This window comes from Kogia breviceps, chromosome 12, assembly GCF_026419965.1.
Source record: "Kogia breviceps isolate mKogBre1 chromosome 12, mKogBre1 haplotype 1, whole genome shotgun sequence".
Taxonomy (NCBI): Eukaryota; Metazoa; Chordata; class Mammalia; order Artiodactyla; family Physeteridae; genus Kogia; species Kogia breviceps.
Genome location: NC_081321.1, coordinates 8,422,282 through 8,447,127, shown reverse-complemented (window position 1 = coordinate 8,447,127; position 24,846 = coordinate 8,422,282). Strand labels below are relative to the sequence as shown.

At 36.4% G+C, this 24,846-nt stretch overlaps 1 protein-coding gene across 2 annotated transcripts in view; it reads left to right on the top strand.

Annotated features, from left to right (window-relative positions):
* LRP6 (LDL receptor related protein 6) overlaps positions 1–24,846 on the top strand; it is a 181,320-nt gene that overhangs the window by 137,368 nt on the left and 19,106 nt on the right. For both annotated transcript variants that reach the window (XM_059082624.2, XM_059082627.2), the window contains 5 exons: positions 3,360–3,562; positions 5,363–5,574; positions 6,457–6,647; positions 20,016–20,225; positions 22,412–22,537. In XM_059082624.2, coding sequence (XP_058938607.1) covers positions 3,360–3,562; positions 5,363–5,574; positions 6,457–6,647; positions 20,016–20,225; positions 22,412–22,537 — 942 coding nt within the window. The remainder of the gene's footprint in view (positions 1–3,359; positions 3,563–5,362; positions 5,575–6,456; positions 6,648–20,015; positions 20,226–22,411; positions 22,538–24,846) is intronic.

The following is a 24,846-nucleotide window of genomic DNA, read 5'->3' as shown; positions in this document are numbered from 1 at the left end:
TTACCTGCCGTTTTTCTTCTTCCTGTGACACTTAATCACTCTCTGATATACAGTATAATTTATATACTCTATTATTTATATACTATAGCCTCTTTATTATGCTTATTACTTGTTATCTGTTTACTTGACTATAGACTCCATGAAGCAGCATTTTTTTTCCTGTTTTTCCACTGATGTATCTTAGATGCCTAAAAATGTGTTTGGTAAAGAGTAGTCATTCAAGAAATCGTTGTTAAATAGAAGAATGGAGAAGCAGGACAGGATTTGGAAAAACGTGTGCTCTTCCATTCAGCAGCAGCTTTGTGACCTGGGAAAAATTACTTAACCTTTCTGAGCCTTTCTCCAGAAATTACTTAACCGTTCTGAGTTTGCTCACCTATAAAATGGAGTAATTGGGGGGATTGGATGACATCTGGTATGATGTGTGACATCTTGGAGTTCCTAAATAAATGCTGGTTTCTTTTCTTTCCCAGTTTTCTGAAATAACTTTATTTCCTTACTTTCAAAATCATGGCTACAGGGCTGTCCTTACTTATCATCATCTCATGCTTGTTTCTTCATTTGTTTACTCATTTGTTCTCTCAATGAATATTTATTGAACACCTAATCCACACTGGGCATCATTTGAGCCAGTGAAGAATGTAGCACTGAATAAAATAGATGTTAATCCCTGCCCTCATGGAGCTTACATTTCAGTGGGGCAGATAATGAACTAAATCAGTAAACTCTGTCATGAGTTAGGTGGAGATGAGTGTTATGGAGACAGCTCAGAGCAAGAAAGGGTGGCTAAGAGGGTCACGGTGTTCAGTAGGGTCATGAGAGACGTCCCGATGGTAAAAGTGACACTGTGTCCACAACTGAAGGAGGTGAGGACATGAGCTCTGCTGGATATCTGGGAGAAGACCTGTCAAGCAGAAGGGAATAGCAAATGCAGAGGCCCTAGGGGGAAGCATGTCAGGCATAATAGAGGAACACCTAGGAGGCCAGTGTGTCTGGAACACAGTGAATAGAGATTAAGTCAGAGAGGAAACAGGAGGCCAAATTGTGTAACCCCTTGTTCAGTACTAAGTGGTTGGCCTCTATGGAACCTTTGTGCAAATTGGGAAAAGATGTTTCCTCTGGGCAGCTGCAGCTGCATAGGTGCTTGACTTGGCTAATGAAGTGTGGACTGGACTTCAGTCCCTACTTGGTGCCTTTGGCACAGTGTACAAACGGCACAGTCAGACATGGTGGGCTTGGCCTTGTCGTTTATGCTGTTCTTACACCAGAGTAATGCCTTTCTTTAAGCTTTGGGTGAACACTTGTGTCTTCAAGGGAGAGCTGAGGAGCTTCCTCCTACCTCACCCTCCAACTTCTGCATGTGGCTGCCTTCGTTGCGGGAACGCAAAACAGAGACAACCTCAAAGGACAGTTTCGAAAGCATTCTGCGGGAGATGAGGGAGTGGTGGTTCGAGGTTACATAAATTAGGATGGATTTAGGCTTACAAAATTGCATATTCTTTGTCACTTTTGTCAATAAGTCAAAACATCGGCTTCCTCTTAGAAATATTTAGCCAGCTGTAATTATTAATGTCATCCATAGACTTTTTGAAACAAGCATTTATTTGGAGCCATATTTGGCTTTGTCTTAATCTACGTTTCTAGAACACCTAATCGTGGAATCTTATTAAAGGTTAAAACTTGACTCAAAAAAAAAGTACCCAGTGAAACATACTTGGAGCCAAATATATATTTGATTATTTCCCAGGCAGGAAAAGTTGACACCTAAAACTGTGGGGTCTTTCTTCTGAGTTTCATTGTATGTCTTAGTGTAAGCGGTGCTTATTTTGTTGGAAATTTAGAATTCGGAACTTTTTTTTTTTTTCTATTTTCTTGATTTACAAGAATGTAATGCTGCCAAAGAAATAATTCTTAAAAAAAAAAAAAGATGGGGGACTTGTTAACTACTGTACCGTGACCTGTATTCTTACTGCTCAAGGCGCAGGTTCTACTAAAATTGCTGGGAGTTGTTAAATCAATGTTACGGACTCCAGGTAACAGAGGGTTCCAGTGGGGTCGCTGGAATACTTTCTAAATCTTTCAAGCTAGGTGTGGACTTTTAGCCAGTGAGGAGCTCAAAGCCGAATTTCGGTGTTGTGAACACCAAGCTTCTTTGTGGGAACCAGTGAATTTCTTTGGGATTTAAGCCAGTGTACACTTGGGTGTAAATGTAAAGTCAACCAGGGAACCACAAATAATGGAGCTGTGAAGAATGAGGTTTAAGGGGAAATAAAGCAGGGAGTTCTGTTGTGGCCATTTGTGTCTATATCCCTGAGAAGGACAAAATTCTCCTGGATTTAGGTGGTGACTGAGCAACAAGAGTATAATTACGGAATTTTTACATATATTTTAAATGAAGATTTAAAAAATGCTATTAGGCTTTGAAGTTTTTGGTAGCACTGCCAGATGCTGTCCTTTTCTAGATTAGAGATGCAGAGGCCGAGTCCCTGGGAAAGGGAAATGTTGTCTCTGTTGCATTTTCCCATTTCATAAATTTAGGGCATCAGCTTAAGTGTGTTTTTTTTTTTTTTTTTTTAAACTGGCTCTGTCTCCTCGCAACCCACTATGCAAAATATTAAGCCTATATCTGCAACCAGTGAGGGTTGGTTTGAATCCTACTAATACCAAGTTTATTACTGCTACTACTGATAATAATAAACAGTAGTTATTTTTACTTGACATTTACATAATGCCTTACAGTTTTTTGTTGAGGTATAATTGCCATAATGCCTTACAGTTTTTAAAGTATTTCCACATATGTTGTAAAATTTTTATAGCAACTCAGTGAGCAGGACAGCATAGCTATGACCTTATTTTAGAGTTGAGTAGGTTTTGACCCAGAGAGGTTTAGGGCCTTAGTTAAGATCAAGTGACTAAATAGTGTGAGAAGTGAGACTAAAACCAATCTTGAAGTTTCTTCTTTGACCTATGGAGACACAGGCTTCCTTCCGCCTACAAGAATTGGTTATGGAGGAGTTAGGATTATTTACTTGGCAGACAGGAGAGTTTTGTCTATCTTTATTAAATGCCTCATTAAAATCAAGTGTCCTGTGATACCGCTGTGGACAAGACAGAAAAAGTGGCTAGTCGGCTGTTATCATGGGGTAAATTCATAACTGGTTTGGTAACCAGAGTGCTGATCAGTGTTAGCTCTGAGAGAGTTTCTGGAGGCATCGCAGAGGCTTTGGCCTCAGCCTTACCTCTTCAACATGCATGTCTGTTCTGTATGAGATGCAGATCGCAGGCCGATCGAATCTTGGAGTGATGATACAAGACGAGGGCAACCATGGTTCTCCTGTTTGCTTTTTTCTTTCTTGAAGCTCCAACTACTTTCCTGCTCTTCAGTCAAAAGAGCGCCATCAACCGCATGGTGATTGACGAACAGCAGAGCCCTGACATCACCCTCCCGATCCACAGCCTTCGGAACGTCCGGGCCATTGACTACGACCCACTGGGCAAGCAGCTCTATTGGATCGACTCACGACAAAACACGATCCGAAAAGCGCAAGCAGACGGCAGCCAGGTGATTCAGGGCTGCGTCCAAAAGCCGGTTCTTCCGCCCAGTCATGGGACCAGCCGGCCGTCCTATTTCACTGAAGTCTCGGCTCTGCTTTTGTTGCGCGCGCATGTGTGTGTGTGTGTGTGTGTGTGTGTGTGTGTGTGTGTGTGTGTGTGTGTAAAACTGAAATTCGGAACCTAGCAGCTTTTTTCCCTCCTAATGATCTTTGAGTAAACAATTGTTTGATAATCCTATGAGAATGAAGATTGTGTTGTATTAAAATAACTTACGCTCATATATTAGTATGACTGTCAGTGCCACCCATATCCTTTATGTAGGCTTTTTTAAAAATTCCATTTACATGGAGTGTTGGAAACTTTGAAATTAAATAAACCCTTGGTTCTGATCTCAGCTTGGTCACCCACTAGGATTCTTATGAACTTTTTAGCTGAAAGGAATGTAAAGCACATAGCCCATGACCTGTTACATAGTGGGCACTCAGTAAGTAATAGTTCTATTGCTAGTTAACTATTATTGAAAAGGCTCAGAGGATGGGAAACATAAAACACAGTCTCAGTAAAATTACATCTAGGATATGTTATCATTAGTCTAAGTTTTTGTTTGTTTTTGTTTGGGTAACTATTATTTGGTGACTATGGGGTAGGAATGAAAATATTATCAACACATCTTATCTGTGCTTACATTCTAGTCATGATTTACATACCACTGTCCACAATTCTTTGCTTTCTTTCTGTGTCCAAAGCAGTATGAGACCGGGCTTACTATAAGTAATTATTTGTCATTCTCCTTTTAACAGTAATGTTAAGTTGGATTTTTAATGCATTAAAATTTAGGGAGATTAGATGACTTGTTTTCCATGTCTTGTCTGACAAAAAAGCAGCAAGGAGATAGTGTATTCAGGGCTGCCGAGGATCACTTAGGGGTATAGTTGTAGAGGTATACGACAGATGGACTTTACACGGTGTGTAGGCCAGGGCCAATAGGCTGATAACTACTTGATAGAAATTATAGCTCTTGTTACACAGCTGAGGACATGGCAAATAAATGAGATAGCCTTATTAAGGAGTGTTACTTCAGAGATGCCGAGTAAATAAAACATAATTCATTCAGATAAAACAGACGAACAAACCCTCTCTTCTGGCTTGGCTTTGTTTAAAAAAAAATTTTTTTTGGGGGGGGGTAGATTTGAGGATTAGAGAAGGACGTGACTGATAAGATGTGGTTTGTAGCCCTGACTAATTACTGTTGTCTCTAGAGCAGAGTTTCTCAACTTCCACACTGGTGACATGTTTGGCTGGATAATTCTTTGTGTGGAGGTCTGATGTGTAGGTCGTAGGATGTTTAGCAGCATCCCTGGCCTCTCGCCACTAGAAACCAGTTACACTCTCATAGGCGTGACAATCAACAATGTCTCCAGACTGGCCAGTGCCCCTGGTGGAGGCATTTGCAACTGCAGAATCGCCCCTGGACGAACACCACTGCTTCAGAGGTATTTCTAGAGTGTGGCTCTAGCTGCAGTTGTCTCTAGTTTTACAGGGACACCTGCCACCTTCTCACTTTCATTTCTGATCAGTGCACTTTCAGCTTCTTAGAGCAACTGATATGGCCTCAGCTCACTCTACTGCTTTATGTCATAATAACCAAAGGGAACATTTGAAATGTTCACTAAGAAATGTCACTTGAGACTTGAGAGTTCCTTCTCAGGTGTGTGACCACGTAAGTGTAAGTATTGTGAGTGATCTCCTCGGAGCTTTCTGGCTTGGAATCCAACTTTTCTGTGTGTGTTTCTTTTTCTTTCCTTAGGGCTTCACTGTGGTTGTGAGCTCAGTTCCGAATCAGAACCTAGAAATACAGCCCTATGACCTCAGCATTGATATTTATAGCCGCTACATCTATTGGACTTGCGAGGCCACCAATGTCATTAACGTAACCAGATTAGATGGGAGATCGATTGGAGTGGTGTTAAAAGGCGAGCAAGACAGACCTCGAGCCATTGTGGTAAACCCAGAAAAAGGGTATGTTACTCAGGTGGCATCTGAAACCCTCATCAGCCTTCCTTTTCAGCCCATATATATTCTTGCTTTCTCTGATTTTACTGTCTAGAATTTCCTTCCCTAGTCACTACTGCTTTAATTCTAATTTCTACCCATACCTCCAGGACTGTTTGAACTGTAACATCCTCCATGAAGTTTCCCTTGATCTGCTCCACCCCCAGCCAGATGTGACGTTCTCCTCTCTCAAATACCCACCGCTCTATGTCTGTACTTCTCTAGTTATACTTAGTCCTTTCCAATTTACCTTATACTTAATTGTTTTTCAGTCTTATGTTTTCTAGTAGATTTGAGGTTCTTTTATGATAAGAACTAATATGCCTTCTTTCATTTAATATAGAGCTTTGCATTTAATAAATTGTACTTACTTGAATCTGAATGAATGATAAGGAGTTGAGCAGGGAAAGTAGCTTACTTCAAAGGAGTTACAGGAAAGAGATGAACTATAGAAGTTAAATATAAGAAATGATTCATATACGACTTGTTTTCAGTTATGAAATAGACTAATAGAGAAGAAATTTAAAATTTTCTCTCCAGATCTCTCTGATTACTGCTATTTTCTCTTATTTATTGTATTGTATTATTCCGAAAGCATAAGGCTGCCTGTATCTAACGCTTTGTTTTATTAATTCCTTAAAGTTAACTCCCTAAGAACTTCTGTGCACCCTTTGTTACTATTATTGAAATTAATATATCTCATGACCTTCAAAAAAATACGTTCTAAAACATTTAAAAATAAGATTTAAAAATATTATTTTACTTCCTTTTGTCTTAATCAACAGCAGTATTCTCATTTTGTGTGATTTCTTACTTTGGTTAACTTATAGTTTCCTCCTTTCTCTTCAGGTATATGTATTTTACCAATCTTCAGGAAAGGTCTCCCAAAATTGAACGAGCTGCTTTAGATGGAACAGAACGGGAGGTCCTCTTTTTCAGTGGCTTAAGTAAACCAATTGCTTTAGCTCTTGATAGCAGATTAGGCAAACTCTTTTGGGCTGATTCAGATCTCCGGCGAATTGAAAGCAGTGATCTCTCAGGTACCCAAGAAATGTGTTTCTTTATTTTGATTTGAGTTATTGAGATGATTCACCAATAGCATTTGTATTTTCCTTCTGTTGTATTATTTTTGTACACATTTCTTTACAGTTTTATTCACTAAGAATAGTCAGCATCAAGTTGGTTGGGAAGAACTTTTTCTTTAACCATCAACATGATTACTCCATTTTTATCTAATAACTTGCCAATTTTCTTGATTTGGGCTCCATAAATAATATGTTTCTAATGCATCTCTTCTCCTTTTCTAATTCTTCTGCTCTACTTTGTCTTATCTCTGGCCTGAATTCTAGCCTATGATTAGTCTCCTGCCTGCTGATTCCCCCCGCCCCGAAAGTTTACACACTGTCCCTAAATTAATTTTCTGAAGCATGGTTTCTAATTCTGTCACTAACTATACTAAAAAAAACCTTTCAGGGTACTCTTATAACCTGAAGAAAAAAAAGTCTGGTTGAATGCTTAAGTTGGTATTTTCCTTTCTCAAACTCAAATGATTTTAACATTCCTGGTGTGTTTTAATGAAATTAAATAATTTGTTTGTCTTCAAATATACTTTTTACTTTCTCATTTCTCTGTGGTCCTCTCTTTACAATCATGTTTATTCCCCTACCTCCAATTTCTGAAGTCCAAATACTCTGTGTGGTCTCACTAGTAATCAGGAAAATGAAATTAAAATAATACACTGTTTGTATCTATCAGAGTCATAAAATACGATGTTGATTATTCCCAGCATTGGCCAGAACGGTAGAAAATGGCATGCTCTCATACACTTTTGTAGAAGTGGAAATTGGAAGAACCTTTTTGGAGGGCCATTTGCTGGTTAATTTCTCTTTCAGATAGCTGTCTTACAGAAACACTGACCCCATTGTACAATGGTGTTTGCTGAGCATTATTTGTAATAGTCTATCACAGAGAAATACATTCTATTATATCAAGGGTATGAAATATTACAATCATTCAGTAATTATTACAGTCATTCAGTAGATCTGTGTGTACTGACATAGAAGGATGATTTTTAAAATTAACTTGTATAGTAATTTTTATTAAGATTTAGTTTTATTTAAAATTTAAAACTATATTATACACACACACACACACACACACACACATAAATACACACACTATATACTATATATACTGTCAAATTCCCTCCAAAAATGTATGTACTACACACACACACACACACACACACACACACACACACACACAATATGTATACTATTAATAAATATATAGGTATGTGTTTTTGTATATTCCTTCAGAAATATGCAAATAAACCTTGAGAAAGGTATGGAAGGTTAGCATAGTAATATGTTAAGAGTATTTATTTCTGTATCATTTAAGTTTTATATTTTTGCATATATGTGTAACTTGTTTAAAAATTTAAGAAATTCTGTCTTTTCAGGTTCAAATGCCTTCCTTCCATTATGCCTTCTTTGATTCCAAACAGTCATGCACTCACTTTGTGTGTGTATGCACACACCTTGCATAGTGTGTTCTTTCCCTTACCTGATCACCTGTATCTCTTATATCCCCTCTTATTTGTATAATAGTTATTTATATCAGTGTTATAACTCTTCCTAGTATTTAAGGTGGGTTTTCCCCTTGTTTCCTTTTCTCTTTTTCTCTTCGTTTATGATGTTTATTTTTTGTTATGAAAGCAGCACATGATTATTAAAGACGGTTTAGCAAATAAGAAAATCCAAAACACTATCATTATTTATTTATTTTTAAAACATCTTTTTTGGAGTATAGTTGCTTTACAATGGTGTGTTAGTTTCTGCTTTATAACATAGTGAATCAGCTATACGTATACATATATCCCCATATCTCCTCCCTCTTGTGTCTCCCTCCCACCCTCCCTATCCCACCCCTCTATGTGGTCACAAAGCACCGAACTGATTTCCCAGTGCTATGCACCTGCTTCCCACTAGCCAACTATTTTACATTTGGTAGTGTATATTAGTCCATGCCACTCTCTCACTTTGTCCCAGTTTACCCTTTCCCCTTTCCATGTCCTCAAGTCCATTCTCTACATCTGTGTCATTATTCCTGTCCTGCCCCTAGGTTGTTCATAACCTTTTTTTTTTTAGATTCCATATATATGTGTTACCATACAATATTTGTTTTTCTCTTTCTAACTTACTTCACTCTGTATGACAGACTTTAGGTCCATCCACCTCACTACAAATAACTCAGTTTCATTCCTTTCTATGGCTGAGTAATATTCCATTGTATATAGGTGCCACATCTTCTTTATCTATTCATCTGTCGATGGACACTTAGGTTGATTCCATGTCTTGGCTATTGTAAACAGTGCTGCAATGAACTCTGGGGTGCATTTATCCTTTTGAACCATGTTTTTCTCCAGGTATATGGCCAGGAGTGGGATTGCTGAATCATATGGTAGCTCTATTTTTAGTTTTTAAAGGAACCTCCATACTGTTCTCCATAGTGGCTGTATCAATTTACATTCCCACCAACAGTGCAAGAGGGTTCCCTTTTCTCCACACTGTCTCCAGCATTTATTGTTTGTAGATTTTTTTGATGATGGCCATTCTGACTGGTGTGAGGTGATACCTCATTGTAGTTTTGATTTGCAATTCTCTAATGATTAGTGATGTTGAGCATTCTTTCATGTGTTTGTTGGCTGTCTGTATATCTTCTTTGGAGAAATGTCTATTTAGGTCTTCTGCCCAGTTTTGGATTGGGTTGTTTGCTGTTTTGATATTGAGCTGCATGAGCTGCTTGTAAACAAGACTATCGTTATTAATGCTTCTTTTTTGTCTATGCATGTTTTATTGTTTGTTTTTCCACCCTTAATTATGAAATGCTTCCAACATACAGAAGGTATAGAATTTCTGCTATCCAGCATTGTCAAATCTCAGTGTTTGAACAAATAACACATAAGGGAATCCCCATAAGGTTAACAGCTGATCTTTCAGCAGAAACTCTGCAAGCCAGAAGGGAGTGGCAGGACATATTTAAAGTGATGGAGAAAAACCTACAACCAAGATTACTCTGCCCAGCAAGGATCTCATTGAGATTTGACAGAGAAATTAAAACCTTTACAGACAAGCAAAAGCTAAGAGAATTCTGTACCACCAGACCAGCTTTACAACAAATGCTAAAGGAACTTCTCTAGGGAGGGAAACACAAGAGAAGGAAAAGACCTACAGTAATAAACCCAAAACAATTAAGAAAATGGTGACAGGAACATACATATCGATAATTACCTTAAATGTAAATGGATTAAATACTCCAACCAAAACACACAGACTGGCGGAATGGATACAAAAACAAGACCCGTGTATATCCTATTTACAGGAGACCCACTTCAGACCGAGGGACACATACAGACTGAAAGGAGATGGAAAAAGATATTCCATGCAAATGGAAATCAAAAGAAAACTGGAGTAGCAATTCTCATATCTGACAAAATAGACTTTAAAACAAGGACTATTACAAGAGACAAAGAAGGACACTACATAATGATCAAGGGATCAATCCAAAAAGAAGATATAACAATTGTAAATATTTATGCACCCAACATAGGAGCACCTCAATACATAAGAACACATACTAACAGCCATAAAAGGGGAAATTGACAATAACACAATCATAGTAGGGGACTTCAATACCCCACTTTCACCAATGAACAGATCATCCAAAATGAAAATAAATAAGTAAACACAAGCTTTAAATGATACATTAAACAAGGTGGACGTAATTGATATTTATAGGACATTCCATCCAAAAACAACAGAATACACATTCTTCTCAAGTGCTCATGGAACATTCTCCAGGATAGATCATATCTTGGGTCACAAATCAAGCCTTGGTAAATTTAAGAAAATTGAAATTGTATCAAGTATCTTTTCCGACCACAATGCTATGAGACTAGATATCAATTACAGGAAAAAATCTGTAAGAAAAACAAACACATAGAGGCTAAACAACACACTACTTTAATAACCAAGAGATCACTGAAGAAATCAAAGAGGAAATCAAAAAACTACCTAGAAACAAATGACAAGGAAAACACAATGACCCAAAACCTGTGAGATGCAGCAAAAGCAGTCCTAAGAGGGAAGTTTATGGCAATACAATCCTACCTTAAGAAACAAGAAACATCTCAAATAAACAACCTAAAGCAATTAGAGAAAGAAGAACAAAAAACCCCATAGTTAGGAGAAGGAAAGAAATCATGAAGATCAGATCAGAAATAAATGAAAAAGAAATGAAGGAAATGGTAGCAAAGATCAATAAAACTAAAGCTGGTTTTTTGAGAAGATAAACAAAATTGATAAACCATTAGCCAGACTTACTAAGAAAAACAGGGAGAAGACTCAAATGAATAGAATTAGAAATGAAAAAGGAGAACAACTGACACTGCAGAAATACAAAGGATCATGAGAGATTACTACAAGCAACTCTATGCCAATAAAATGGACAACCTGGAAGAAATGGATAAATTCTTAGAAATGCACAACCTTCTGAGCCTGAACCAGGAAGAAATAGAAAATATGAACAGACCAATCACAAGCACTGTAATTGAAACTGCTTAAAAATCTTCCAACAAACAAAAGCCCCAGGACCCAGATGGCTTCACAGGCGAATTCTGTCAAACGTTAGAGAAGAGCTAACACCTATCCTTCTCAAACTCTTCTAAAATATAGCAGAAGCTACCTGTAGAAGTATGAAATTAGAACACTCCCTAACACCATACACAAAAATAAACTCAAAATGGGTTAAAGACCTAAATGTAAGGCCAGACACTATCAAACTCTTAGAGGAAAACATAGGCAGAACACTCTATGACATCAATCACAGCAAGATCCTTTTTGACCCATCTCCTAGAGAAATGGAAATAAAAACAAAAATAAACAAATGGGATCTAATGAAACTTAAAAGCTTTTGCACAGCAAAGGATACCATAAACAAGACCAAAAGACAACCCTCAGAATGGGAGAAAATATTTGCAAATGAAGCAACTGACAAAGGATTAATATCCAAAATTTATAAGCAACTCATGCAGCTCAATAACAAAAAAACAAACAGCCCAATCCAAAAATGGGCAGAAGAACTAAATAGACATTTCTCCAAAGAAGATATACAGATAGCCAACAAACACATGAAAGAATGCTCAACATCATTAATCATTAGAGAAATGCAAATCAAAACTACAATGAGATATCATCTCACACCGGCCAGATTGGCCATCATCAAAAACTCTAGAAACAATAAATGCTGGAGAGGGTGTGGAGAAAAGGGAACACTCTTGCACTGCTGGTGGGAATGTAAATTGATACAGCCACTATGGAGAACAGTATGGAGGTTCCTTAAAAAACTACAAATAGAACTACCATATGACCCAGCAATCCCACTACTGGGCATATACCCTGAGAAAACCATAATTCAAAAAGAGTCATGCACCAAAATGTTTATTGCAGCTCTATTTACGATAGCCAGGACATGGAAGCAACCTAAGTGTCCATCAACAGATGAATGGATAAGGAAGATGTGGCACATATATACAATGGAATATTACTCAGCCATAAAAAGAAATGAAACTGAGTTATTTGTAATGAGGTGGATAGACCTGGAATCTGTCATACAGAGTGAAGTAAGTCAGAAGGACAAAAACAAATACCGTATGCTAACACATATATATGGAATCTAAAAAAAAAAAAAAAAAAATGTCATGAAGAGATTAGTGGTAGGAGGGAATAAAGCACAGACCTACTAGAGCATGGACTTGAGGATATGGGGAGGGGGAAGGGTAAGCTGTGACGATGTGAGAGAATGGCAGGGACATATACACACTACCAAATGTAAATTAGATAGCTAGTGGGAAGCTACAGCATAGCACAGGGAGTTCACCTGTGTACTTAGTGACCACCTAGAGGGGTGGGATAGGGAGGGTGGGAGGGAGGGTGACAAAAGAGGGAAGAGTTATGGGAACATATGTATATGTATAACTGATTCACTTTGTTGTAAAGGAGAAACTAACCCACTATTGTAAAACAGTTATACTCAAATAAAGATGTTAAAAAAAAAAATTAATAAATAAAAAAATAAAATAAAATAAAATATAGCAGAAGGAGGAACGCTCCCAAACTCATTCTATGAGGCCACCATCACCCTGATACCAAAACCAGACAAAGATGTCACAAAGAAAACTACAGGCCAATATCACTGATGAACATAGATGCAAAAATCCTTAACAAAATACTAGCAAACAGAATCCAACAGCACATTAAAAGGATCACGCACTATGATCAAGTGGGTTTATCCCAGGAGTGCAAGGATTCTTCAGTCTACACAAATCAATCAAAGTGATACACCGTATTAACAATTGAAGAATAAAAACCATATGATCATCTCAATAGATGCAGAGAAAGCTTTTGACAAAATTCAACATCCATTTATGATAAAAACCCTGCAGAAAGTAGACATAGAGGGAACTTTCCTCAACATAATAATGGCCATATATGACAAACCCACAGCCAACATCGTCCTCAATGGTGAAAAACTGAAACCATTTCCACTAAGATCAGGAACAAGACAAGACTGCCCACTCTCACCACTATTATTCAACATAGTTTTGGAAGTTTTAGCCAGAGCAATCAGAGAAGAAAAATAGATAAAAGGAATCCAAATTGGAAAAGAAGAAGTAAAACTGTTACTGTTCGCAGGTGACATGATACCAAACATAGAGAATCCTAAAGATGCTACCAGAAAACTACTAGAGCTAATCAATGAATTTGGTAAAGTAGCAGGATACAAAATTAATGCACAGAAATCGCTTGCATTCCTATACACTAATGATGAAAAATCTGAAGGTGAAATTAAGAAAACACTCTCATTTACCACTGTAACAAAAAGAATAAAATACCTAGGAGTAAACCTGCCTAAGCAGACAAAAGACCTGTATGCAGAAAATTATAAGACACTGATGAAAGAAATTAAAGATGATACAATTAGATGGAGAGATATACCATGTTCTTGGATTGGAAGAATCAACATTGTGAAAATGACTCTACTACCCAAAGCAATCTACAGATTCAGTGCAATCCCTATCAAACTACCACTAGCATTTTTCACAGAAGTAGAACAAAAAATTTCACAATTTGTATGGAAACACAAAAGACCCCGAATAGCCAAAGCAATCTTGAGAAAGAAAATCGGAGCTGGAGGAATCAGGCTCCCTGACTTCAGACTATACTACAAAGCTGCAGTAATCAAGACAGTATGGTACTGGCACAGAAGCAGGAATATAGATCAATGGAACAGGATAGAAAGCCCAGAGGTAAACCCACACACATATGGTCACCTTATGTTTGATAAAGGAGGCAAGAATATACAGTGGAGAAAAGACAGCCTCTTCAATAAGTGTTGCTGGGAAAACTGGACAGCTACATGTAAAAGAATAAAATTAGAATACTCCCTAACACCATACACAAAAATAAACTCAAAATGGATTAGAGACGTAAATGTAAGACGAGACACTATAAAACTCTTAGAGGAAAACATAGGAAGAACAGTCTTTGACATAAATCACAGCAGGATCTTTTTTGATCCACCTCCTAGAATAATGAAAATAAAAACAAAAATAAACAAATGGGACCTAATGAAACTTAACAGCTTTTGCACAGCAGGAAACCATAAACAAGACGAAAAGACACCCCTCAGAATGGGAGAAAATATGTGCAAATGAAGCATCTGACAAAGGATTAATCTCCAAAACATACAAGCACGTCATGCAGCTCAATAACAAAAAAAACAAACAACCTAATCCAAAAATGGGCAGAAGACCTAAATAGACGTTTCTCCAAAGAAGATATACAGATTGCCAACAAACACATGAAAGAATGATCAGCATCATTAATCATTAGAGAAATGCAAATCAAAATGAGATACCATCTCACACCAGTCAGAATGGCCATCATCAAAAAATCTACAAACAATAAATGCTGGAGAGGGTGTGGAAAAAAGGGAACCCTCTTGTACTGTTGGTGAGAATGTAAATTGATACAGCCACTATGGAGAACAGTATGGAGGTTCCTTACGAAACTAAAAATGGAACTACCATATGACCCTGCAATCCCACTACTGGGCATATACCCTGAGAAAACCATCATTCAAAAAGAGTCATGTACCACAATGTTCATTGCAGCTCTATTTACAATTGCCAGGACATGGAATCAACCTAAGTGTCCATCGACAGATGAGTGGATGAAGATGTGGCACATTATACAATGGAATGTTACTCAGCCATAAAAAGGAACAAAACTGAGTTATTTGTAGTGAGGTGGATGGACCTAGAGACTGTCATAGAGAGTGAAGTAAGTCAGAAAGAGAAAAACAAATATTGTATGGTAAGACATATATATGATCTAAAAAAAAAGAAAAAAATGGTCAGGATGAACCTAGGGGCAAGACAGGAATAAAGATGCTGACCTACTTGAGAATGGAGTTGAGTTTACAGGGAGGGGAAAGGGTAAGCTGGGACAAAGTAAGAGAGTGGCATGGACATATATGCACTACCAAAAGTAAAATATATAGCTAGTGGGAAGCAACCCCATAGCACAGGGAGATCAGCTCAGTGCTTTGTGATCACCTAGAGGGGTGGGATAGGGAGGGTGGGAGGGAGGGAGATGCAAGAGGGAAGAGATATGGGGACATATGTATATGTATAACTGATTCACTTTGTTATAAAGCAGAAACTAACACACCATTGTAAAGCAATTATACTCCAATAAAGATGTTAAAAAGAAAAAAATCTTAGTGTTTGGCCATATTTGCTTTTGAACCTCCCTTCCTCCTTCTCTCGTGAAAAAAAAAAAAAACATCAGGGAGAATTTGAAGCCCTTGTGTATCCCTCCCCAATTCTGTTTTCCTCCCTCTTTCCTCAGAGGTAACTTTTGATGTGTTTCTTTGCCATGCATGTTTTGCTTTCTCTCTGTCTCTCTCTCTCTCTCTGTCTCTCGGTCTCTCTCTCTCTGTGTGTATTTTTTACCATGTACACACACATTTAAACTTTTTTTCACTTTTTAAAATTAGTATAGATAGTCCCATGTATTCTTTTTTCACTTGCTTTTTTCAGATATATCATGGTTTTGAGATGATCCCTGTTGATCCACAAATCTATGTCAGTTATTTTAAATGCTAAGTAGTATTTCATTGTATGATCAGTCTACAGTTTCTCTATTCTGCTATCTAAACTGCTATTTCCAGTTTTCTGCCATTAAAAGCAGTGCTGCAGTGTATATTCTTATGTACATGTTTGAATATTTCTCTGTGGCCCAAACTTAGTGGTGGAATTGCTATGTAATGTGGTATGTATATATTCAACTTGAATATATCTATTCAGTTTGCTCTCTGAAGTGATTATATCAGTTTAGAATACCCACCAGAAGTATATGAGTTTCTCCTCCAGTACTTGGTACTTTTAGACTTCTGAGTTTTTACCAATTCAATAGTTGTAAAGGTATGTCTCATTGTTAATAAAATATACATTTCTCTTTTTGAATTTGAGGTTAATTTATTGGTCATTCATGTTTCATCTGTGAATTACAATTCATAGTTTTTGCCCATTTTTCTATTACTGATTTCTAGAAATTCTTTATTCAGGATGTTAATCCATTATCAAGTTACATACATATTGGAGGAAACTTGTTATGTTTAAGGAATTCAGTCTTTTCATTCATGACTGTGGGGTATCCTTCCATTTATAAGTCTTCTTTAATAATTTTTGGTATGCCTTCATACTTTCCTCTATTAGAGAAAGATATGTATTACATAAATCTTTCAGTTTGTGATTTACCTCTTCACTCTCCCAGTGGTGTCTTTAGTTGAAAAAGAAGTTATTTTTATTGTGTAAAATTTATTTTTCCCTTTATGATTAGTGCCTTTTATGTTATATTTAAGAAATCTTTGACTTCTGCATAGTCACAAAGATATTTTCTTGTGTTTTTTCCTAAAATGTTTTTGTTTTAACTTTTCTTATTTTAGATCTCTAATCCATTTGGAATTTATTTTTGTGTATAGTGTGAGACGGGTTAAATTTTATTTTATTTTCCACATTACTATTTGATTCAACACTGTTTCGTTTGAGAAGACCATCCTTTCCTCGCTGTTTTCTCCTGTCACCTTTGTTATAAATGAAGTGATTATATTAGTGTAACTTTGTGTCTGGAATCTAATCTTCCTTTGGTCACTTTGTCTTACATACTATTATATTGTTTTAATTATTAAAACTTTATAACAAATTTATCTGGCAGTGTACATCTTTAGTATTTCTTCAAGATCACTGTGGCTAGTGTTGACACTTTGCATTTCCATATATATTTTAGAATCAGCCTCTGAGTTTCCACCAAAAAGCAAAAACCCACTAGAATTCTATCTGGTTTAATTTGAATTTATAGATCAATTTAGGGAGAATTGTTATCTTTATAATATTAGTCTAGATTCTAAACCATGAACATGGTATATTCCTCATTTATTTAGAACTTTAATTTCCCTCAGTGTTTTGTATTTTGCAGTTTTCTGTGTAGAGGTCTTGCCTGTGTTTCATTGGAATTATTCCTTGGTATTTAATGCTTTTGAATGCTAGTGGTAAAGAGTAGTCTAAATATTTAATATTTCATTTTCTGGTTGTGGCTGGAATATAGAAATACAGTTTTTCCCTTCTTCCCCAGTCTGGTACATTGTGCTTGTTCCCAGGGACCTTGCTAAATTAGAATTTTCTATGTTACAAAATCATTTGTCTACAAATGAGGAGAGTTTTATTTTTTCTTTTCCAGACCTTTTTCTTTGTTGCCTTATTACACTGACTGGGGCCCCCCCCCTCAGTATAATATTGAATAAAATAATAGAACCCTTAGATTTTTTTGTTTCATTTTGGTTTTGTTTTTCATGATTTGAGGGAAGCATTCAGTACTTCTTGATTAGGCTTTATGTTTGCTAAGGTTTTTCTGTAGATAACTTTAAAAAAGCAGATTAAGGAAATTCTGTTCTTAGTTTGCTAGAATAAATCAAACTTGGTATGATACATTATCCCTTTTATATATTGCTGGATTTCATTTGCTAATGTTTTGTTTAAGATGTTTACATCTGTGTTCATGAGAAAGATTACCCCATAATTTTCCTTTCTTATAATGTACTTGTTGGTGTCTTGCCATCAAGGTTACATTGGCCTCATAAAAAGAAATGTTTCCTTTTTTTACGTTTTCTGAAAAAGATTAGTATACTGTTCGTAGGGTTTTTTTTTCCCCTTCCTTATATATTCACAGATAATCATATACTTTTTTCATAGGATATCTTTCTACTTAGTATTTTTAGCCTCCTACAGAGCTTTTATATTGGACTGTGTTTAGTATATGCTTAGATTGTTGAATAAATATGTCTTTTCATTGCTAATTCTAGAGTTTTATAACTGCCATCAGAGTAAATCAGTAAATCTGGGATCCTCCAGCAACACTGTTGACCTCTTATTTTTCCCAGTTGTCCAATTGAGGCCATCCTTCCACTACCACCAGCTAATCTTTTTTTTAATCACTCTTAGTGTTACAGTTTTAAATTTAATTTTAATTTTCATCAGAGTAATACATGTAGATATAGAAATCAAACGGGTCTAATTGGCCTATAAAACCCAAGTCTGCTGCTCTACTCCTTCCTCCTCTCATTTCCTACTCTCAGAGGCATCTCTGATAGTTTAAAATAACTTGTTTAAAACTGCTGCTTCATGATTTTTAATTTTTAATTTTTAGATACCACAATTTGACTTCTTTTAATGGAAGATAATGATTTTGCTGTCTTAAACCATATATCCCTAACATACCTATATGAACTCTCCTCCCATCCTCCCAGCTTAGTTATATCATAATTTTTAAGTTCATAATTATTTGTTATTTATGGCTATGAAAATACTACCATCAGCTACATTTCCTTCTGTAGCTTTTTTTTCTCTCTGAAATTAATCTTATCCAATGTAAGTATTGTTTCAGTATATGCAGATAAATCAAGCAATCCATCTTTTTTTTTTTTTTTTTTAAACTGAAGATGTATCTCCTGAATTTCTTTGTCATCTTGCTCCAGTCTGGATTTGCTTGCTTTCTAGGCCAACTTTCTTTCACCGTTATCCTGGGAGTGTACTTGCCAGTCTCCTTGGTGCTGACCCTGCTGTTTTCCAGATTCTGTTTCTTTCGTTAATTCCTTTTTCATGATAGATCACATCCTCTATTAGCTTCTTGAAAGGAGATTCATAGGAGGCTAAAATTCTTGATCTGTTGTCTGTCTGTTCTCCAACTTGTAAATTTTATATCGCTTTTCCACTCTTCTGTCCCATTTGTCCTTAAGGGTTTATGCCTTCATTTTTTAACCATCGTTTTAGTAGATTTTTAGGAGGGAGCTTAAGTAGACTTGTGTTTAACCCACCATGAATCTGAATGTTGACTTAGGTGGTGCCTTCTCATCCGTAATATCTCCCCACTTTTCTCCATGTATTAAAACTTAGCTTTATGCTTGCCTCTTTCCTGGAACTTTCCCTGATATTTCCAAAGTATTAAGCTAATGTCTTTCTTTGATCAAATACTTAAGGACCAGGGAAAAGTTCTGTAGATATTTGAAGGATGATTAGGAGGAAGAGAGAAGGAATTACTGTATTTTATTCTTTTTGAGTGGGGGAGAAGCTATGGGGGTGGGCAGCGGGGCACAGATTTCAGCACACTATGTGAAAGAACTTTCTCCTAGTTCAGCAGTAGAATAGGCTGCCTCTTCAGAGTCTGGATGGCTCTGTGTATGGGATGTTGTAGAAATCTTATTTTGAGGTGAAGCTTGAACCAGGTAACCTTTGTGTCCTTTCTCCTGTGTTCTGAGTGGCCCAGTGGGTGAGGGTGGTGTTCTTCACAGACGCCTTGGGTGTGCTCGGCAGGTGGGAGAAGCTGAGAACACAGAGCTCTCCGCCCACCACCACTGCTTCATCCAGAGAAGTACTGTTTTTGTGTGTTATACATGTTAGAGAGTTTCATAAGACCTAATTTGAAAGATGGACTGTGCTTTAAAAATTTTTTGAAAGCAACTCAATTTCTTTTCTACATTTCTGTGAACTTAGAATCTACTATGTATTGGATGCTTATTTGCTCTTGATTGCACTTCGATATCTAGTCTGTTACCTGTTTTCTGGTATGTATATATCTTCTCAGAATGGTTTTTAAGTTTTCTGGTAGAGTGCTTATCATATTTTCCTTTTCAGTACTTTAAAAATCTAACTGGTTTTCGGTAAATAGCTGTTGAATGTATGACTTGACCCACATGCATCATTTCTGTTGAATGTTCTCCTTTCTAAGGTGCCAACCGGATAGTATTAGAAGACTCCAACATTCTGCAGCCTGTGGGACTAACTGTGTTTGAAAACTGGCTATATTGGATTGATAAGCAGCAGCAGATGATTGAAAAAATTGACATGACAGGTCGAGAGGGTAGAACCAAAGTCCAGGCTCGAATTGCCCAGCTTAGTGACATTCATGCAGTAAAGGAGCTGAATCTTCAGGAATATAGTAAGTGTTGGTGGTGTGCTGCTCATCACAAGATTCATGTTTGTTGTAAGAAATGATATAAAATTAAGATGTTGTCTTGTGTCTTCTTATTTATCTTTAAGATTTTCATACACTTTTAGTTTTGCCTCTTTTTTTTAAAACTCTTCATGTTTTTAAAGCCTTATATATTCACCTGGGAGCTTTTTCATATGAAATACCTTTTCCTCATGAAACAGGAGTGGGGGAAAGGAATGGTATTGCTCGTTTTCAAAAATTTCCCCAGGTATAGCAAGGACTCTGCTTGTCATGTTTTTTCTTTCTCTCCTTCAGCCCTTTGAAGAATATTGGTATACAGCATATATTTCTTTTGTTCCATGTACATCCCCATGGTTTCAACAAAAGCAAAAGTTACATTTATATAATGATGACTATAGTTATCATGGAAATAAACCTATTCTTAAGCAAAAGCAAAACAGACTAAAAATTAGTGTGTAAACTTAGAGAAGACTGTGTTTAATAAGAGCTTGTTTTTTCCCCTCTTGGATAAGTTTTTCAATTCTAGCTTAGAAAAGTGGCCATAAATTATTTTTTTGTCTTACTGAAAACTTTTGAAAATGACTAGTCATCTTGGCCTAGTTAACGTGTGTTTATGTAATACTGTTAACTCTTGTTAATATGTGTCTGTCATCAAATGTGCCTTCCTAGCAATCACTACTATAGGTCTTATACAGTGTATCAGGAATGCAAATGTTAAATGGAGGACTAATGAGAGAAGTATTGAAACTCCTTAACTTCTTGGCACAATGCTTCAGAAATGAATTGGAGTATGAAAGGAGGGAAGAGGAATGAGAGCACCGTAGCTTGTTCAAGTCTTCATTGTGTTGTCACTGTTCATGAACTTAGAAGTTAAGTTAGGAGGTATTTGAGATTTAGAAAGTTAGAATTGTTGTCGTTCTATGTTATGACATATAATTCATGCTGAATATTTAACAGAAGATGATTTAGTAGAGATGATGTAATGGCTAAGTTTTTTATTCAGTTGATATGAACATTTTATTGCAGAAAAATCTCAGTGAAGGTTTTCAGAATTTCAGGGGGAATATCTTTAAAATTCAACATTTAAATATGGTTTTATAGTTAGAAAAACTTTTTTTTCAAATTTCTAATAACATTAAAGAAAATGGGATTGCTGTTTATGAAAAATGTCATGAATTAAAAGATTGAGAAAAGTGTCATGAATTAAAAGGTTGAGAAATTAAAAGGTTGAGAATTAAAAGGTGATACTACACATATATGTGTAGTATCACACATCTGCTCATTTGTACAGAGCTGGCTCCCTCAATCTCATCAATACACACTGAAGCAGGACTGATGTGTTACTGAGAAAAGAGTCATAATAAATGGGTGGCTACTGGGATGACAGCTGTCGAGTTGCTTTTGACACGAGCTAGGTAGAGAAGTCAAAACAATGATTTCATTAAATACAACTTATGAGACAGACTTTGACATGTGCCTGACAGTGTATTTATTTAATTTAACCCCAATATGAGGAAATTAAACATCTGTAACATTGCAAGTTCTTTTGCAGTTGACCGGGCAAATAATTCTGATTGTCTCTGGGTGGTTAGATTCCTGTGAACTTGTTTTTTCTTCTAACAACTCTAATTTTCAGCAGGCTCCTCATTGGAGCCTGCTTTGTGAGGGAACTCATCTTATCTCTCAGAAAGGTAGAAGTTTGGAGTTAAAAATCTTTAGAAGAGTTTTTATATTTTAAAGAGAATAGTATCCAAGTTTCAGCATTCTCCCTAGCAATTTTTTTAGTTTGAATAATCAGCTTTTCTTATTCACAAAAATTAACATGAGCTGTACCGTTACCTTACTTTAAATACTGTAAAGTATTTTATGTATAAATATGTAAAAACAGTGGTTGGATAGAAGTATTTTGTGTTTTACATTGTTGTCCTCCTTTGCTTGTAGATTGTGTAGGGATGGGGTGAGAAATTATATTGTGTGGAAATAAAATTCAAAGGAATTTTACATTTGGTTTTGTTGGTAACTCAAAAGTAATTGATTTTGGCTGGGCTGTTCTTCCTTCCTCCCTCCCTTCCTTTTCTTTTTCCGTTCTTTCTTTTTTCCTTCCTTTCTTTTTTCTCTCCTCTCCTCTCCTCTGCTCTTCTTCCCTTCTCTCTTCTCTCTTCTCTTTGCAGGGCAGCACCCTTGTACTCAGGATAATGGTGGCTGTTCACATATTTGTCTTGTAAAGGGAGATGGTACTACAAGGTGCTCCTGCCCCATGCACTTGGTTCTGCTTCAAGATGAGCTACTATGTGGAGGTAAATATGTTATTTTTTTTTTTTTCTGAAGGTCTAAATGCCAATCATGTTCCAAAACTTAGTCTAGCATTCTTTGATTTGACAGTGAAATTGCTTTCTCCTAACTTGATTGCTCACTTATATTTCATTTTCTGCACTATACAAGCCTTTGGGATTATTCTAAGAGTGAATTCATCATGACAAGTGATAGGTGTAACCTAACCCTGGGGCTAAGGCAAAAGGGGAAACTCATAACTGTGAATGAGTCTATTTCCTAATTTAAAAAAGTAGCTTTTCCCACCCCAAAGGGTAACAAAGTGAATTAATTCTACCTCCTATAGTCTCCATCCACTGATCCTAGATTCTATTAGTTTATATGTCATTGCTGGGAGTGTATCCAGTGAAAAGAATACTCTTTTGTTCAGTTCTATCAGCAGTTCCCTGTTGTTTCTCTTATTTGCCTAGCCAAAAAAAAAAAAAAAAATTGTTTTTTTAAAGATATCACTGAGTAGTAATAATGTTGTAGTGAAATTGGTTCAGTCACTCATGGGACCATAACAGATTAAGTATATCCCTTTGTTAAAGCAAAGTATGGTAGCTTCGAATGCCATTGTAATATTTATTCCCTTAATTCAGAAATTCTCCTCTGGGGAGAATTCTAAGTTAATTCAACTGAAGGAAAAAGACTATTCTCTACAGTGACAAATTTAAAAACAATTTCTAATGATAGGAAAGTTAGTAAAATAACTGAGTTTATATAGCTATTAAACATTATGAGCATAAGCTGATGTAAAAATGTAGCCAAAATTTGGTGCAAGTGGAAAAAAATATTAAAATTGTGTTTTCTACTGTGATGAGAATTACATTAAAAATGTATTTCTGTGAACAAAGATTGAAAGGGCTTACACTCAAAATACAAAAATTGGGCTTCCCTGGTGGCGCAGTGGTTGAGAGTCTGCCTGCCTATGGAGGGGACGTGGGTTCGTGCCCCGGTCCGGGAAGATCCCACGTGCCGCGGAGCGGCTGGGCCCGTGAGCCGTGGCTGCTGAGCCTGCGCGTCCAGAGCCTGTGCTCTGCAACGGGAGAGGCCACAACAGTGAGAGGCCCACGTACCGCAAAAAAAAAAAAAAAAATATATATATATATATATAAATTATTGATAAGATGGTATTAGAAGAATATTTTATTCTTCTGACTTTCCTTTAAGTTTTTTAAAAATAATAAATAACATGTATTGAGTAGCAGCTATGAGGCACTCTGTTTGGACTGCAGAAGATTTGCAAATCTTTGATACAGAGCATACAGTTTAGTCGGGGAGATCAGATATGTGCATAGTAAAAGTTAAGCTCTGGTACTTGAGGTATCTCTCCCCCAAATAGCATGCATTACACAACAATGTGAATATATTTAATGCCACTGAACCGTATATTTTTAAATGGCTAAAGTAGTAAACTTGTTACATATATTTTACCACAATTAAAAAAAAAAAAAAGCGTTTCTGTGTCAGGGTGCCAGATTATTGCTCTAATAAGGCAAATCCTAGAAAAATATGCCTTTATGTAATGATAATGTAAGTAAAACTGAATCAAAGATATCACCTTTCATTTAGAAAATGTCCTGTAAAAGACCAGTGTTTTTTCCTTTCACATTTAGTGATTGTTTTTAATGTATATATTAAATGCATAGTTTTATTAAATGCATAGTTTTTAACAAATGTGTACAACAGTGTTACCCAACACCCAAATCTAGACATACGGTGTTTTCATTAAGAAAAGTTCCCTGTGTCCTAGCAGCCAGTTCTCCTCCAGAAGTAACCACTTTTTTGGTTTTCATCTTCATAGTTCAGCTTTGCCTGTTCTTGAACTTTATTTATATAAGGAATCATGACATATGTACTGTATGTCTGGATTCTCTTGCTTCATAGAATCTTTTTGAGATCCATCCTTATCGTGGAGTGCATCAGTCATTTTTATCTTTTTATTGCTACCTAGTACGTTTCGTTGTATAAATGAGCCACAGTTTATTATTCTTGTGTTGAGGGACATTTTAATTGTTTTCAGTTTTTGTTAAGAGTGAAACTGCAGTGAATGTTTTTATACAAGATTTTTCTTGTGACTTAACGTTGATTTTTACAATGGAGGGAAATGCAATACAGAATTTTAATTTCTCTGCTTGACCTTCAAGATGTGTTTTCGTTTCAGCCTATTTTACCAAAACCCATCTCATTTGTATTTCTGCCCAGTCTGCTCCCTGTATTTTCGTGTGGCTGTTTGGAGTTTGACATCACCGTGACATGTTCTGTTTTGTTTTGCTTCCGTGGATTTTCTTGT